Source organism: Seriola aureovittata, chromosome 22 (genome assembly GCF_021018895.1).
Source record: "Seriola aureovittata isolate HTS-2021-v1 ecotype China chromosome 22, ASM2101889v1, whole genome shotgun sequence".
Classification (NCBI taxonomy): Eukaryota; Metazoa; Chordata; class Actinopteri; order Carangiformes; family Carangidae; genus Seriola; species Seriola aureovittata.
In genome coordinates this window covers 9,469,115-9,487,319 of record NC_079385.1, presented here as the reverse complement: position 1 = coordinate 9,487,319, position 18,205 = coordinate 9,469,115, and the positions used below count along the sequence as shown (strand labels likewise).

The window sequence follows — 18,205 nt, the reverse complement described above, 5'->3', positions numbered from 1 at the left end:
AGACATGAGAATGATATCGAGCTCCTCAACTAACTCTCAGCACTAATGACAATAAGTGTAATGCTGAACTATTCCTTTGACTAAACCAATGAAAATGGTTCCAGCAGCACCACTCAAACAAAGTGAAACTAATGCAGGCCACTAAACTTTCACTAGAAAGAAGAATCATGTTTAGTTTCAATACATATAATCTGTTCTATTGATATAATGTAGCAGCTGATTGGCAGGATGGCAGCTTCTCCTTTGTATATTTGGCTCTTGTTACTCACTGATGCTTTCCTGTGGTGATGCTGTACTGCACTCTGTCCTTGCATTTTCTTTAGTCTCTTCCTTTTCCTCTCTCCTCATCCTCCTCTTCCCATCTCTTTACATCCTACTACAGAAGTGAATGTGGAGTAAAATTTGGCAGTGACATTACTGGCCATCTGGTACTCTGTGTGTGTGTGTGTGTGTGTGTGTGTGTGTGTGTGTGTGTGTGTGTGTGTGTGTGTGTGTCCTTGTATTTTTGGATGTTGACAGCAGATTAGGATGAACCTCTCATAAACAGAGCTGTAATGTGCGAGTTGATCTGGGTGGTATTTACAACACTGCACCATGCTTTGTGAGGCTTTATTGATCTTGTTGATATAGATTGTCCTTAATATAGCATGTAAAATCAGACACTGAGATGTGACTTTGTGCTGCACTGTTTGACTATTTCTCTGCATTTATATTCAGTGTGAATCGTACTGCCTCTGTTCCTATTTCCTAGAGATTAAGAAACCAGTTGAAAGGGATGCAAATTGCAACGCCATTGTCTTTTTGTGTTAACAAAATAATCAGCCCACTTATATAAATGAATATAAATAAATAAATTGAGCTTGAGGTAAATAAATAAGGAGAACTACAAACTTGTTGTTTTTTATAGCTGTTGATGTAAGATGTTGACGTTATGTGTTTTTTCCAGGTAAGTGAGCTATAATCGATTTCTGTGGAAGCCTTTGTATTGTAAAGTGCAGAGACAAATCTGCACGTATTTATGCATGAAGTGTTTGTTTATGCCCACATCTGTATGCACAGCAGTATGAGCATCATGTGTCCCATTTGTTTCTTTGCCACTGAGATTGGAACAAAGAAACAGTCAGACAATCCATCTCGAGCTCTCACATCTTAACCTCTGGTGCTGCCGACAGTCTGGCATATTACACGCTATATTAACTCGATCTATATCAACAAAATCTATATTATAGTCTGTTTTTGTTTTTGTTTTTGTTTTTTTTCTGTCTTCAAATATATATGCAAATGTACAGCAGATCTCCTCCCAACAGTGAGATGTCTCAGAGGGATGTTATTTATCTTTGGCTGGTAAACTCAACACTAAATACAGCATCTCTTGAATTTATTAGAGGAGATGTAACCACATGTTGTTTTTTTTTCTAGCATTAACTGTATTTGATAAGCTTTGATCCTGCGTTTAAGGATCTTGCAGGATTTTGAGCTTATGGATTTCACTGTTTTTTTTTTAACCTTTCCAAATCCACCTCACAACAGCACAGTATGTGTATTTTAATCGCTTGTATTCATTTGATTATTTGAATTTCTGTATCAGATTAACCTTGCCGAGAAAACCAATAGATTAGTGCTGATATTCCCCTCTCCTCTCCATAGATGGAACATCGGCACCGTAAGAAGGAGACCCCTGCAGCTGCTAGCACCCATCACTTGTTTGTCCATGTGAAGAGCCTGATGAGCGCCAATCTGGGAGAGGAGCTTGAAGTCTTCTTCCACATTTATGATGGACGAGAGAACCGGCCACTCAGGTAGAGAAAATAACCCCCTGTTATTCTAATGAATAATGATTGGAAATGCATCACTATTGTACGCTACCAAGGAAATAAGCTCCATTGTTTTAATTTGGTTATATTGTGACATTTGGTGAAGTGGAGACAGGATTCTTGTGGTTCTATAATGTAAATTATTTTTGAATAAGTGCCAGAATTCAAAATGTTATCACCGCCTGTCATGGTATTTGACTAAAAACTATTTGTATGTTTGTAAGGTTGCATAGTTTTTGTGTTTGCTCCTGTTATGTGGGCGCTCAATCTACAGAAATGCAACAAGGGTTGATTACTAATCAGGCATTAGAGAGGGAATGTCTCTGATAGCGCCCCTTCTCATTTTTATAGAGTCAGCTCTAATTGTATCCATGAAGATTTATTAAATGAAGCAGGTTGTTAAAGTGCACTTTGACACATAAAAGTGGGCAAGGCCATGCTTTCCACATGAAAGAGGCCATCACCCTGGAAGTCACATCACTTGCATGCATGCACGCACACCAACACACGCGCATACACACACAGATACGCACACCACAGTCCAGTGATCGTGCAGCGACCAAATAAAAGACTGTATTTAAACTCCTCAGTTTCATAGTTCAAAGCAAATTCCACTCCATGTCACAAACAAGTGGATTCGTCAGGCAAAGGAAAATGAGTGGGCTGAAAAATGAGCACGGCAACACTGAAACTTCTTTTGATAAGTCATGCTTGTGCTTGACACTTCTCTCCGCCCCACAGGGTCACATCAGAAGAACAAGGGTGACATTGATGAGACTCGTTGTTTTATTATTTTGTGCAGCATGCTGTAACTCCACTTCTGCTTCCATTGAAATCCACTTCATTATTCATCAACGTTATTGGCAGAAAATCTCACTGTTGTGCAAAAAAGTTTCCTTAGCTCATGTCTGTGGTTTCCTACAGTAGCCTACTGTGTGAATAATGGCACACAAGGAAAGAGGTTCTATTTTTTTTTTTTAAGTATATGTTTTTGGGCTTTTTTTATGCCTTTATTTGATAGTATAGTGGAGAGAGACAGGAAACAGGGAGGCAGAGAGGGGGAATGACATGCAGCGAAAGGCCGTCCGATGCGGGATTCGAACCGGGGCCGACTGCAGCGAGGACTGTAGCCTCTACACATGGGGCGCCTGCTTAGACCACTACGCTACACGACGCCCCAGAGGTTCTATTTTTACAAGAATTGTGCGATTGCTGTTTGGTTTTCATCATGCAATTTATCTGAGAGAGAAACAGGAATTTTCTGAACAAATAGATCTGCATGTGTACACACAAGCACGTACACAGGATGTATCAGTGGATCAGAAGCACTTTTAATTAGCCAAGTATATTTAAACATGCTCTCTTGTCTCTTGATGTAAGGTAAAAGGTTTTGAAATAATGAACGGAAATTTTCTCCTATTTGGAGCCTGCACTTTGTCTTGAAGTGGGTAGTTAGCGTCCAGTGGTATCATATTAAGATCCACTCGAAGCACTTTCTCTCTCCATCACTGTCATTATCTGTCTCTCTCTTTCTTTCTCGCTGTCTGGCTCTCTCTATCTTCTTGCTACTTTGAAAGATTGAGTACCTTAGCCAGGTAAGAGTAATTAGATTCTGTCATGCATTTGAAGTGGATTTACAGTACATTCTGTCAAACATAATGAGATTGGCTTTAGTTGTTAAGCTAAAACATCTGTCACACAACAGCAGGTTCAGACATTCAGTGTGCGTTACAAACACAATTCTCATTTATCCAAACTGAATCCAGCATGTAGTATAATAATGAGCGGATACAAAGCTCGATTTTTCTCATAACAGTTTATCTTGTTTCCAAAATCAGCTAATTACAATTTTTCTATCAGTTTTGGGAGATAAAGGCAGTCAAAGGCCTTAACCATTGTGCCATTGTGTGTGTGTGTGTGTGTGTGTGTGTGTGTGTGTGTGTGTGTGTGTGTGTGTGTGTGTGTGTGTGTGTGTGTGTGTGTGTGTGTGTGTGTGTGTGTGTGTGTGTGTGTGTTGCAGTCGCATCAGTTGTCTTCGAGGAAAATCTCGCAATGGCAGCTCGCCAACGTTGTCTCTCACTGTCTGGTCACACGCATAAACAGAGAGACACACACACACACACACACACACACACACACACATTTACACAAGCTGCCTGGCAGGGAGCCATTTCGATGCTTCCCTCAGTGCCGGTGGTTTATGTGTGAGTGTGTGTCAGAGACCAGATGGGGGTCCGGCCCGTTGTCTCAGTACCATGCCAACACCAGCAGCCCTTGTGCACCATGGCAGTTTCTTTGTGTTCAATTCAGACTCCTTGAATGGCTCTTCAGCGGGACACACACACAGACACACACACATACACACACACACACACACGTAGAGACATACTGTACTATGCTCACACATGATCCTGTTGCTCTCTGTGTAGGTTTTGTGGCTATTGCAGACCAAACACACACATTTATAACAACTTCTTACACTTCCCTCCTCCAAGTCTGACCTCGGCTCACATCTACCAAGGTCAGCCATGGATGGCTGCACTTGGACGTATTGGATGTGCATGCATGTGTTTGTCTGTGGAGAGCTGAGGCTATCTGTATATTTTTTTGTCTCTCTGTTTCTTTATCTCTCTGCTGTGTCTAGTCTTTGTCTGTTTGTATCTTTCTTTTAAGCTTAAGTTTTTCTTGGCTTCTTCCTTCTGAAGTCATTTTCTCGCCTTTCCTCGTGGCCTCTAGCGGTAGATTAGGGTTGTTGCAGGTGGGGGTTGGAGGCAGCAGTGGCAGTTAATTTATCTAGTGTTTAACGTGCCAGTCGCTCACTATCCCCCTCCACCCCCACGCCGGGTGATCGCACGGCTCCTAATGCAATCATCGATATCAGGAAAGGGAATAGCGAGCGCCATGGGGCCCCAAAGGGGAGGGAAGTCGGCCATTCATGTTATGTTAATGCGAGTGGTGATAGAGGGAGATAAGATCCCGCTGGGGGACTCTGGTCCTCTTAGCTTGGGTGATCAACACGCTGCAGCTGTGAGGGAGAAGAGTCGGTGGCAGGGGAGGGTGTGTGAGAGACGGAGAGAGACTGTGTATGTGTGTCTGTGTTTGCAGGAGTGGCTGTTAATTGGTAGTTGGGGTTTCAACAATAGAGCACTAATTAGGGTACGGGAATGTGTGCGCAAGTCTCATGTCTAATGCATAGGAATCCGTCTCCATATGGCCGGATAAATGGCCTGGAAAGTTACAGAGAGCAGCTAATGAGGAACGACCGCATTTAAATCAAACTGGCTCTCAACTAGTTCACTCCAATACGGTCGATAAAAGGGAAACTTTACTGAAGGAATACATGTATGAAAAATCATAAGCATTTGGATAATTAATAATCAGGCGCCTAATTAATTCAAACATAAGCACCCACTGCCCTACATACACAAAACACTGAATTACAGTGCAAGAAGCAGCCTCCTATTTACACCACTGAAGAGACGTGACAACTTTTAAGCTTGTAATAAGAGCTCTTAATAGCTCAGGCTATTATAAAACATCCTAATCCATTGTAGCTGCATGCAGCATGAAGTCAAGTCATATAGGATCTGTTGGGGTAAATTCTGTTCTCGTGTGAGTGGGCCTACTGTAGCTTGTGCTGTTAGCCGCGCCAGCGACTTGGCTCATTGTCAGGCGCTGGTGCATTACAAGGTTTTCTCTCTGCTTATCGGTGGACTGTGAAAGTCACCTAACTGGATTAGCCCACAGCTCGCCAGCCAGGATGAGACGGGCCCAGCAGGATGCCTCCGCTGCCTCTTTTTGAGTGTGTGCGCGAGACAGAGGGAAAGGACGGAGTACAAAGAGAATTAAAAGGCGATCTGTGTCTGTCCTTTCTGTTTTTGCCCGACATGCACTTTGTTTCCCGCCTGTGCGAAGGGGGTGGGTGCAGGGCATTTGAGACAGAGTTGTTATTTTTCGAGACAGTTAATTCTGCATTGTCAAGCTGTTAAATTTTGTATTTTAAAGTTGCACTATAGTGTATGTTCAGAATATCCAATGTATATTTCAGTGTTGTTTAGACAGGAAGCCAGATACCTTTTTCTTTTCCGATTGTGTCAGTGTAGCTACTTATTTTATGCCTGCTAGAATCATAGCTCTGGGGATGGCAATGTAAGTCTGTCTATTCCACCATTGAAGTCCAGACTGAAATATCTCAACATCTATTGGATGGATGAAATTTTGACATATGTTCCCTAGAGGATGAATCCTATAGACTTTGGTGATCCTCTGACTTTTCAACTAGCTCTATCATGAGGCCAAACTAATACTCAGCTCTACTTTGTGTTAGGTGTGAACACTAAAATGCAGAGAATAGTAAATATTATACTTGCTAAAAGTCAGGATGTTTGTCATTGCACTGTCATTGTGGCGCTATAACTCAAAGCACTACTATGCCTAACGGCAGCCTCACAGAGCTGCTAGCATGGCTGCTGACTAATAGTTTTGTCGACAGAGAGATACAGCTTGTGCGTCAGCATTTATATGTTCTATTCCTTTCTTCCTGTTTGTCTTCCTGTCATATATTTTGTCTGTTTTTCAAGTTTCTATCTCTAACACTCTAACACTGCTGGGTGAGTAATTCCCAGAGTCGTTAGCATGGCTTGTAGACTTATTTTTCATGCATGAGCATTGGCATGGCTGTTATGCCAAAAAATGCCAGACAAAACAACTGATTAGTCTTATTCTTGTAATGTACAAAAAAATGCATTTCCAGCCAAGCAGTTACATGTGCAATTGCTATTCCTGTATATTTTATAATCTTAGTTACACATGTAGTACAGTATCTTTGACATTTACCAGCATTTAACAGGTTAATTTTTCTCACTTTCCCTCTCTTTTCACCTAACTAACAATGGTCTCAGTCTAGCACTGTGACAACCAGAAGATTTATGACATCTTGCTTGGCAGTTACATGACTGAAATTGGACATTTTTTGTTGTAACTCATCACTATTTTTGCTGACATTCCAGTATCTGGGCTAAAAAGTGTCAGCGAGAATCCACAATATGCAACAACACAATGAATATTTTATTCGGCCAGGGAGGAGCCACGTGTGGATGTACTCGCTGTCTTACTTGTTAGGGATTTGGTTCAGTGATTCAATCTTTTTCTCTCCCTCTATCCTTCAGTCCCTGCTCCCTGTCTGCCTGTCTTACTCCCGCCTCATGTTCTGTTTCAAGATTTCAAACGGCTTTAGCTTGAAGTTTGAACTTTGAAGCCAGTCCTCCAGTGCCCACCGTTCATCATTTGACATTTCTGACATCGTTTCTAATCTTTATTCTGCTCCTGTTAGCAGTGGCTTCGATGCAGTTGTTTACGATGACACCCAGCCATCACTCCTGACCCCATTCATCTCATTGAGTGTTCTCTCTCTCTCTGTTTCTCCTCTTGTACAGTGAAAGGTTCTTTGTCAGGCTGAATAAGAGCGGGTTGCCCAAGTCGCCAGAGAAGACAGAAAGACAATGCACGCTGTTTGTGGTGAGGAGTGAACATGACTTTATGTTTACAAAGATTGATTGAGAGCAATTTAAACCTATGTAAAGCTGACCTAACTCATGTTCTATTATGCTGAAAACTAAAAGCTAATAAAAGCTAAGTCCGTGCTCTGAAGCTTGTTTACAGGGATTGAATCTGATGCTAAAGAATGTTTTCTTGTCTTGTTTGTCAGGATTTGGGAAGCAGTGATTTGCGAAAAGATGTCTACATCGTTGTACACATCATAAGAATAGGTAGGAGTAACGACACTGCTTCTTTTTTCTACTACATGCTTTTTAAGTCTCTCGGGCTTTCATAACACCGCTGTTCTGACTGTGGATCCCTCTCTGTGTGTGTCTGTGTGTATGTGTGTGCGCAGGGAGGATGGGGGCAGGGGAAAAGAAGAACCTGTGCAGTGTACAGTACAGACGGCCGTTTGGCTGTGCTGTCGTCAGCATCGCTGATCTCCTCACTGCTGACTCTAAGGATGACCACCTGCTCAAGGTTTATGCGTAAGTCACTGCAAACAACCAACACCTCACTTCTAAGTCCTTTCATCCAAACATTGAATCATAATGGACGGGAATGGACCATTATGAAAGAATGAAGGAATACTTCAATATTTTGCTTTCTTGCAGGAAATGAAAAAGGGTTAAACAATCTGCATCCCATCATCTCTGAAGATAATAATTAACAGTTTAGTCTGTGTGAAAACTACACGCACTGCTTTTACAGGGGTTCTTTATGCCAAGCTAAGCTAACCATGGGATGATATAGACCTTATTATCTCACTAGCGTCAAGAAAGCAAATAAGGATATTTCCCAGAATGAATCACTGTCCACAGTTCAATTTATATTCAAAATACCAACAAATACCACATCTTGCAAAAGAGTATATCAGATATCATATATCAGACCCCAAAAACCTTCTGCTAGAATTCCCCTTCATGAAACTACAAAGCAATTCGTCCTATTAGTCTGAATAAACAACAGAAGTATCACTAGATGTATTTCACAAACAAAGAGTTAGATACTGCACATTTTCTCGCTGTGGTTCAGAGGCTTGTTGCATTTTTTTTTTTTTTTTTCTTCAGAGGAAGTATTCTGTGGTCCAACCTAGACTACACACTGCCCCCAGGGACAGAAAAGACCGCTGACACATTAGTTTGACCTAAATTATATCTGGATCACACCGACTGGCCAAATACACCTAGCTCAGAAGAAAATACAACCACTTTCTCTATATCTGTAGTATTAGCAGTGAGAGGTTTCAGTGGGAAGTTTCAGGTGTTTTAGCATTAAAACTCTCAGCTGGGAGTTTTCAGAATTGATTTCCAACAAGACTTCATTGGAAATTAAAATTAGTTTTTACCTGACATGCCCTTTTTAAAAAATAAATAATAGGTTTTGTTTTAAGTCGGAGCAACACATGCGATGAATCATGCATGTTACACACACTTTATACATTACAAGCAACCGGGTGGTCCAGTCGGGGCAGTGCAACAGAATAGCGAATACCTCGAAGAATAACTTAAAAGGCAACTCCATCAATTTTAGAAAAGAAGTCAGTATATTTGTTACTGATAAAACAGTATTTTATCGTCCCCCCCCTGTTATCTCAGCGAAGTAGAAAGCCTGTGTTACAAACTGGAGACATGGATGCTTCTTGTTGAACCATGGGAAATATAGGACCCTGTTTTTCCAGGTTGACCTATATATATGGCCTAAAAGTCACCATATCTTTGCCTCTGCTACATCAATTTTGACCGTTCTCCTTGAAATCTGTCTCCTGTGAGTTGCCCAAATTCACTGAAATGAAACACTTAATTGTCGGTGCACTTTTAAGTAGGAAATCTATAAAGTTTATTTATTTTCTGTTACTTCCTCTCTTCTTTTTTTTCTCAGGTGTAACACTGAGAGTGAGTGGTACCAGATCCACGAGAACATCATCAAAAAGGCCAATTCCAGATACAACCTGTCTGGCTCCAACACTGGTAAGAACCACATCTGTTTCATCCATCATGCTTTCCTCACATCTACACATTGTACTTGGTTTGCAACTGACGGGTTTGAGTGATGCCTCTTTGGCGGTGTGTGATTTGGTTTTTTTGGTTATTTTTTTGTCATGTTTCATGTTTTTAAAATCATGGAAGAACTTCCAAAGCTGTAAATTCACTGTCTTGTGGAAATCAGGTTCATTTCTTTCACAAAACCTTAAACAAAAATTATGCTGTGATGACAAACTCAGCGGCTGACTTGCATCATCGGTCTCTTTACCATGCAATAGTCAGTTTCCGGTCAGTCTGAGTAGCGTTTATGTTGGGGCGATGTTCCTCTTTAGTAGTCATTCTGTGGTTGTGTTTGCAGGAAGCCCGCTGTTGCAAATGCATTCAGATGATTTTTTTTATTTTTATAAATAGCTGCATTCACACCATACGGAACAACAGCATCAGCAGTTTCCCATAGCAACAGGTTGGTGGAGAATCAGAACATTCAGTTCTTCAAACGTCAAAAAAAAAAGTCATAAGATATATGAAGAGGTTTATTCTGCAGAGAGGTCTGTGCATCACTCCTGTGGATTATACAACGTTTTCCACAATCACTGCTGTTAAAGGAACCATATTATCTTGTGTGCACAAAATGATAGTCGCAGATGACTTTCTGATTATGACTTCAGACTCTAATCTGCAGCAAAGGCAGCTTGACACACTTCACACGGGGTGTGAAGTGAGAAGATGTACTGTAATCATGAATTATACAGTGCTGGTTAGTTTGCAGCTGTTTGCATCAATGGGGCAAATGTACAACCAACAGTAAGCAATCAGCAAGAGTTCATCAGAAGTTTGCCTCACAGCTGATTTACATAAATATGTTTGTGAAGTGTTGCTGCAAACTTGCTGCAGGCTCTTATCTTCATAATGGAAATATTCATTTTGTGTGTTAACAGTTCATTGTCTTCTTATATCTCCCTCGTGTGTTCTTAGAGGAACACATAGAAAAGGCTGATAATTGATTTGAGGACTATCAGCATGCAAACGGGAGAGATTATAGGAATGTCAAGAATCTGTGAGACTGATCTACTGAGTCAGCTCCTCTTTCCACCTTCCCTCAGAAGACCAATAATTGCTTGAGGAGAAGGCATACAACTCCAGTATGTTAAATTATCATGAATAATCTTGCGTAAGCGTGAAGGGATGCAGTAATTACACTGAAAGGCACAAAGCCATTTAGCACAGTCTGCGATACCCGGCGCTGGTTCATAACAAAACTGCATCATCTAGCTAAAATCTGAAACGGCAGAGTTGCTGTTGAATGGGAGGAGATGTAAAGCGCTTTGCATTGCTGAGCTGATAAGCGGCAAAAGTCTGAACTAATTTCTGTTCAAACATAAAGCAGAGGAATAACTCTAAAATGGGAATATTAAGCAACCACTTACTTGACTGTTTTCTAATCTCATGTTGAACTCCAACAAAATCTTAATCTCAAATTCTTACTGTATATCAGCTTTATCTGTTGCCACTACCCACTGCTGTGAACACATGAGTACACACGTGTTATCCGTTTTAATAACAGATAACACATACAGATATTGTGGTGCATTGTTGCTGTCAAACTTCCAAGACTTTTAGCTGATGACACTGCGGATATGTGGTTCTCCTGTAAAAGCTGCACAGTGTCTGGTGCCTGTTGGATGACATTAAGATTTTTTTGTTTTTTCCCCGAATCAAAAACAATTAATCACACTGTTTTGGCAAAAAAACAACATGACTGACAGAAGACAGCATTTTGCCTCACTTCACAGTATCTTCTCTAAATGTATCCATCATGTACAGGTTTGCTTCAGGCTCTTATTTGACAGCATCATGCACACTCACCCAATGCAAACACACCCACACGCGCACACACACACACACACACACACACACACACACACACACACACACACACACACACACACACACATCATAAACACATGTAAGTGAATTATCATAAAGAGTTTCCCTTCCGTCTTTGGTTGCATCGTGCAATTTATCACAAACACTTGGATGTTAGCTATTGAGTAGCTGTCAGCTAAAGACATTGATCCAGCTGAACGCCTGATTTGCCTCAGTGCTTTCTCTTTCAAAGTGCATTAGAGGAGAGCTGCGGGTCCTTTGTCACAATATGCCGGCATGCATAATTCAAGTGACTTTGTTCCAAAATTACATTTCCACCACTTAACTGAATTTGACATTGATCTTATGAAATGAAAGAGAAAAAAATGCTTTAATCACAGAGCAGAGGTAATAATTTCAATTCTTAAGATAAGGAGTGCTGGATAGTAGCTTTTCATTTGTGTATTATGAGCACCATTCACCTGTCTGGACCAAATGTATTAATTATAATTTTATTAGCTTTGACACTTTTCCAGGATTGTGCTCTTATTGGCTCTTTTAAACTTCTTCTCTCTTGAATTACATGTCACACACACACACACACACACACACACACACACACACACACACACACACACACACACACACACCTGCTCTTACTCAAACAGGACTGTGACAAGTTGTAACTTCCCCGAGTTCATGACCACATTTATGAAGACAAATATTGAGCAGCAAGTGTGACGTCAACCAGAAATACTCCAGTAAACTAATGCAATTTGCTTTTTTTTTTTTTTCTCTGTTCTAAAATACCCCGTACCTTTTACAGTTTCCCGCCTCCTCTTCATTCAAAACAGCCACAACATCACTTGCAGAGCATTATATTCTGCTGCAGAGCAACATTAAAGACGAGATAGCACTTACGTCACTTGTCTAGCCTCAACACCAAAATATGCAATCTGGGGAGACTATTTCATAATTAGCAGGCAGGTCAGCGTCTCCTCTTCACTATGTCTCTGATAGTGTCCGTACAGGAGTTATAGAACACCATGCATAATTTTAAGACCACAATTTATTACATTTAGTGTCAGGGGGGCAATTAAAACAAGTGTGCAGTGGAGTGGGATAACGTAATGTGCGTATATGTGTACTTGTTTATATACAGTACTGTATGTGTGCACTGTGCCGTCTGTGTGCTTCATCTTTGCCATTAGTGTGTGCCTCCTTGTGTGTGTGTCTCCAGTAGTCTCACTGTGTGGTTCGCCTTTTAAACAGACCGGGCAGCGTGCCAGAAGTCTCTTATTAGCAGCCAATTAGCAGGGGAGAGATGAATGCACTGCCCCTTAAAATATAAAGATAGCTGGGTTGTTTGGGTAATACATGGAGAGAGAGAGAGGGAGTCTGTACGGAGAGACAGTTGTTTTGTTCATCATCTCATTTTTCTTTCACCTGTATGTTTCGAGGTCATTGGGGGGGCCACTCTGGATAATCGAATTCGAAAGATGAGAGAGATAGTTGATGAGAGGAGATGGTGATTTTGTTTACATGAAGCCCAGTAATCCATAAAAGAGATTTCATAAGAATCTGGCTCTGCATGAGTCAGGTCAGGTAGATAATTCAGCTCCCGCCTCCACATGCAAGCGTAGGCAGTGACAGAAGCGACAAGTCGACTGTTTTGTTTTTGAGATATTATTTTCCTCTGTCTGTTTTTAAAAAAATTTTTTTTTTTGAGATTGTGAAGAGGCAGGCCGGGTGGGCTGAGGGCAGCATAGGTTGGGAGTGTTTTCGTCAGCGTCAGCTCCATCTTCCAGGCAGAATAGTAATGAAGCTGGTTTGCCTAATTGTAGCCCTGCAGTAGCTTTTAAAGCCTGTGTATGTGTGTGTGTGTGTGTGTGGTGTGTGTGTGTGCGTGCGCGCGCGCGTGCGTGCGTGTGCCTGTGTGTGTGTGTGTGTGTGTGTGTTTGTTTATGTGTGTATAAATGCCAAAGGCTTGATCCACATTAAGGGGCTGGCGAGATAATGCCTGGGTAGAAAAAACCCATCTCCCCTGAACTTAATGGGACCCTCTTTTCAATCCCCACCAGACCTTTGTGCTACTTTGAGCAACTGTTGATGGTCGGTGTGTCATTTTTTAAAATTATTTAGATCAGAGGAATGGACTGTATTGTGTGAGTCACCCCCCATGCCCTCTGTGTCTGTGTTTTCTGTTGTGTCTGTCTTGGAAGTGTAGAGCGCAAGCTGTGTACTGCACTAGAAAGCTGAAACGCAGTGAGGACATCTTGGGTCAAAATTAAGTTAGTTTTGCCAGAGAAAATTATTATTCCACAGAAATAATTTTAGAAAAAAAATTTGAAAAAAAATTTGCAGCAACCTCACATTTTGGTAATTTAATTTGTTATTCCGCAAAAGTGAATGAAGCAACCACAACAAAAAGAAGGTATTACACTCTTTCTGATACACAATTTGGCATCAAGCCTGAAAACTTTAACGCCTTTTTTCTCAACTTCACTGCGTCCTACTGCTCTCTGCCTCTATAGTGCAGTGTACTTTGGCACATTGCTAACAGGTTTGCAAACAAGCCGCATCTCTTGGTGATTCTCAGTGACTGAAACCTCTCGCAGCTATTGAACCATCTCACCACTTCCTGCCAGCTTTCCTAAAAACATCCACAACAATAATCATCAACTCATCTCTCACACATTCCCTTGCTGCTCTTTATGTATCTGCTTTTCCATGTCATCAGCATGGACACACACACACAAACATGCATGCACATCACAGAGATGCATTTTGAGCCCTGAATACAAGCCAGCGCTTTAATTTAGTTGCCCTGACTTTTGGAGTTATTGCATTATTGCGTAAGGATATTGATTTGAGACGACAGCCTTCATGTAGGATTTCCTCTTAATAAAAAGGAGCTGGGGGTGACTCACAGGCTGTTTGCAATTTTTGTTTATGTGCGCGGGGGTGTCTGTTTGCTCTCCATACACAAGTGTTGCTGTTGGCAGATATAACAGATATAGCCGTGCAGCTATAATAAAGCTTGAATTATGCCCTTGTCAATACTTTTTCTGAACTCACCAATACATGAAAGTGTTGGGAATGGGGTTATGATATACTGTATTTTGAGTGTGGGATATAGGATGAAAAATGAAAGGCCCATGTTGTTGATGCATATGATATTTCTTTTAATTTTGCCATTATTTCATTTCAGGCCTGGCAGTGGCTCTCCAGCTCCTCCACGGGGACATAGAGCAGCTGAGACGGGAGTACATGGTCCTCTTCACCCGGGGTGTGTCCATCACCAGGAAACTGGGCTTCTCTGATGTCATCATGCCAGGTGGGACACACACACACACAACCACCACAGCTCCTCCTCCTGACCGTCCTCCAGTGTGTACAAAAAAAACTTCACCAGCACTCATGACTTCATCTACTGGATGTCTACTCATTTTACTTCCTTCCTTCATTTAACTTCCTGGAAAACAGTTTCTTACTGGAAAAAGTCTTTTAGTCTAATCACTGTCTCCAAAACATCCAACCAATAAAACTATTATATATATATATAATATATGTATTAACTTTTTTAACATACCCTATTTGTTTACATTTGTCTTCTATATGAAATATATCTATTCATATATTTATAATAATACAATATAATATGTATTAATAAAGTAATATTTTTAGCTGGCATCTTTTGAGCTTTAAACTTATATACTATAATAAATAATGTCTTCATAATGTCCACTCCTAGTTGCCGTGGTAACACTTATTGCGTGAGTACAGTGATGTTTGGATTCCACCTAAGTGTTCCCTCAGAAAGATTAAATATTCAGGTTGTTTCAGGTAGATGGGCATCATTCAAATAGCTGCTTGTCTAAATGACAGACCCCTGCAGAGACCTTCAGGCTTAGCTAGATGGGGTCTTGTTGCCCTGGTAACAAATGTACAACCACTCGAATGCAAGATGAAACAAGGGACTAAACATGTACATGTTTATATTTACATATCCAGGGGAAAACGTGTAAAAGAGAAAGTGTCTGAATTAGCTCTCAGACTCTTTGTCTGTTCATTCTTTTATGAGAGCTGGACGTCAGGGGACTTTTTTTTTCGCTCACAGAAGAGCTGTTCTTTTAAATAAGTGAGGTGTGCTGTCTGGTCACACAGATAAAGAGGAACCACGGACTGTGGGTCCCCCAGCGCCTCACTAACACAGATTTATGTTCACTGTCTCTTTCTTTGTCTTTGTCTGACTACAAACCCTTAATGCTGAGTGCTCTCACCCTTCCTGCCTGTGTAAGTCTGCCCTTGGGCTAAGGAAACTGTCTCCCCTTCTTTTTTTTCCCTCCATTTTCTGAATTTGTATCTGAGCGTATCTTTCCACTCATTTTCTTTTTCATATGCAAACACGCTCTTTTCTCCGTCCAGCTGCTCAGCGTCCACCTTTTCCACTTCCCGTTTTGCCATTGTACATCAGAAAACTGCCCCCTTGTGTGTCCACCTTCCCGCAGTCTTTGTGTGTGAGCTGCAAGTGTACAGTATGGGTGTGTATAGAATGCCTCGTGTTACCATGGTTACTGTTGTTAAGAGCAGAAAATCAATGCTGAGAGATATGATGAGTGCGCACACACACACACACACACACACACACACACACACACACACACACACACACACACACACACACACAGAGAGGTTTGATAGGGAACCTATTTCACAATGCGTCTGACCCCGGCTTGGCTGCAGAGGAAACAGGCCTATCCTTTTTCTCATCTACATCACTTTGCACAATTTTGACTTCCCCTACTGAATGAAATAAATGTGTGTGGTCCAGACATTGCACATTCAGCAGCAATTATATATATTTTGTTTTTATGAATCCCAGACACTGGGTTCATTGTTTACACACTTGACTTGACCAGGTTTTTTATAAAATGTAAAAGGAAGGGTCTGTGTTTTGTCCTTGACTATGGTTGACAGTTATTTTGACTAGTTGAGAGACCTTGTGACTACAGGATGAACTCTGACACCCTTTATCTCTGGCACATGTTTTTATTCTTTGTGTACTTGATGCCTATATCTTCCTATATAGCTTATGCTGTATATGAGCCAGATCTGCACCTGTTGTTCATCTGCACGTAGGAATAAGGGCAACCAGTAATAATAGCTGTATACCTGTTGCACATAGCTCTTTTCCATGTGATCTCTGTAAGTTAAAGGGGCACTCCACTGATTCTCATAACAGTCTGTTTACAGGTGTTGGGGCGTACTACTGCATATGTGAAAAAAGTTCGGTGAAGCCTTTTGTGGCTCCAGAGGGAGCTGAAAGAAAATCTGATAAGTTGCCTTAAGTGATGTCACTTGAGTTACTGAGTAACAGTAATGTAACCCTCAAACTAAATGAAACCAAGTGAGGGATGTTGTAGTCTCACTGAAAGAGAACCCAGACCAGTCAGGATTTCATTGTAAATGTGTAGATAATAGATCATTGTCGTGACCACATCTGAGGTTTATAGACGATGGGTCTACAACACTTACAGGGGAATGTACAAAGCATCTGAAGCAATGAGTCACACGTCAAATGTCGTGATGGATAAATGTCCCAGCAGAAGATACAGTATATACTGTCCAGTGTCCGGGCACATCACACATCGTGTCGCTGGTAAAATAGCTCTCATCAAAAAACTCACCTGGAACAGATTCGGTAAAGTTTGGTAAAAGGCCAAAAAATATTCATGTCAAAATCAAAAAAGCAGGAAATCTTCAATATTTTGTCCTGGTTCTTCAGAATCATTGATAAAACACCTGGAATCTTTAACTGAAGTATTGGTAGTTGAGCTGCATTGTGGGTAATGTAGGTGCCATGTTTGGACACAGAAGAAGAATGTCTGTAATAGAAAAGATGACGTCTCTGGTTCTGCTGTGTCGATTTTTATCCTTTTTTTATTTAACTGTTGGTTGTGAGTTGGACAGTGTTATACTGCAGGTGTGTAATGTGTTTGTGCTTGTGTATTGCCTCTCCTTTATTGCTGAAAATGGGTATTGGCTACACAATCTACCTACAGCAGATCTTTAAGTCTTGTATTCTCTGATTGTCAAAGGTTATAACTCAGGCTAAGATTTCATGTCAGCAGGAGATATATCTTAAATAGCCACTAATGTAAGTGCTGGCCAACCCTGTCATGGAGCATTACACTAAACATTGTCGTCAAGCTGCTGAGAGATCATTATTAATTCTCGCTTGTATGCATAATCAATGGCTTGTTGCCTCTTTTACCTCCCTGTCCCTGCAGGAGAGATGAGGAATGACCTTTACATCACACTGGAGAAAGGAGAGTTTGAGAAGGGAGGGAAGAGTGTCGCCAGGAACGTGGAGATCACCGTTTATGTGCTGGACATCGATGGACAGATCCTCAAGGTGACAACACTTTTTTTTTTTCTTTATTTAGCAGCTTTGTGTCACAGTTGTTATGTCTCCATTTTGCAAGATCCATAACTGTCATTGGGGAAATATATAATTTTTAAGGGCTAAACACTATGTTTAAGGATAGTAAACACCTCATTTAAGTCCTTAGTTAACTCAGTTTTTTTTTTAATAGTGGGTGTCTTATTTTGGAGCAAAGCTCTTCATTTAAATATCGCTGACCCAGATGAGAGCTAAGTGTCTTTCCACTGTGTTGCCCATTTTTGGTGCAGCACTGTGACAGTCTGCCTCTGTGGTTTCCTGCGCTGCCTCGGCCTTGGACAGAAAATAGACTCAAATATAACCCTGCTGCCACTGCTTCTGTCGCCACATAGCACGCAACCCCCTAACACACATAAACACACATGTGAACCATGTCATTCTCATTTTATTGGCATGTGGTGGTACGTCTACAATTTTCAGTACATTTGTATTTATACATTACATTAATTCATTGTGTCCTTCTTTACCTCATCTTCGAGCCTGGCCTTCTCATTTCCTCTCTTCACTTCATGTTCTTACTCTGCATCACTCGCCTC

At 41.1% G+C, this 18,205-nt stretch overlaps 1 protein-coding gene across 3 annotated transcripts in view; it reads left to right on the top strand.

Moving 5' to 3' along the window:
* dock4b (dedicator of cytokinesis 4b) overlaps nucleotides 1-18,205 on the top strand; it is a 116,292-nt gene that overhangs the window by 45,329 nt on the left and 52,758 nt on the right. For all 3 annotated transcript variants that reach the window (XM_056367312.1, XM_056367313.1, XM_056367311.1), the window contains exons 8-14: nucleotides 1,648-1,799; nucleotides 7,250-7,331; nucleotides 7,522-7,582; nucleotides 7,708-7,840; nucleotides 9,234-9,322; nucleotides 14,415-14,540; nucleotides 17,497-17,621. In XM_056367312.1, the coding sequence (XP_056223287.1) occupies nucleotides 1,648-1,799; nucleotides 7,250-7,331; nucleotides 7,522-7,582; nucleotides 7,708-7,840; nucleotides 9,234-9,322; nucleotides 14,415-14,540; nucleotides 17,497-17,621 (768 nt within the window). The remainder of the gene's footprint in view (nucleotides 1-1,647; nucleotides 1,800-7,249; nucleotides 7,332-7,521; nucleotides 7,583-7,707; nucleotides 7,841-9,233; nucleotides 9,323-14,414; nucleotides 14,541-17,496; nucleotides 17,622-18,205) is intronic.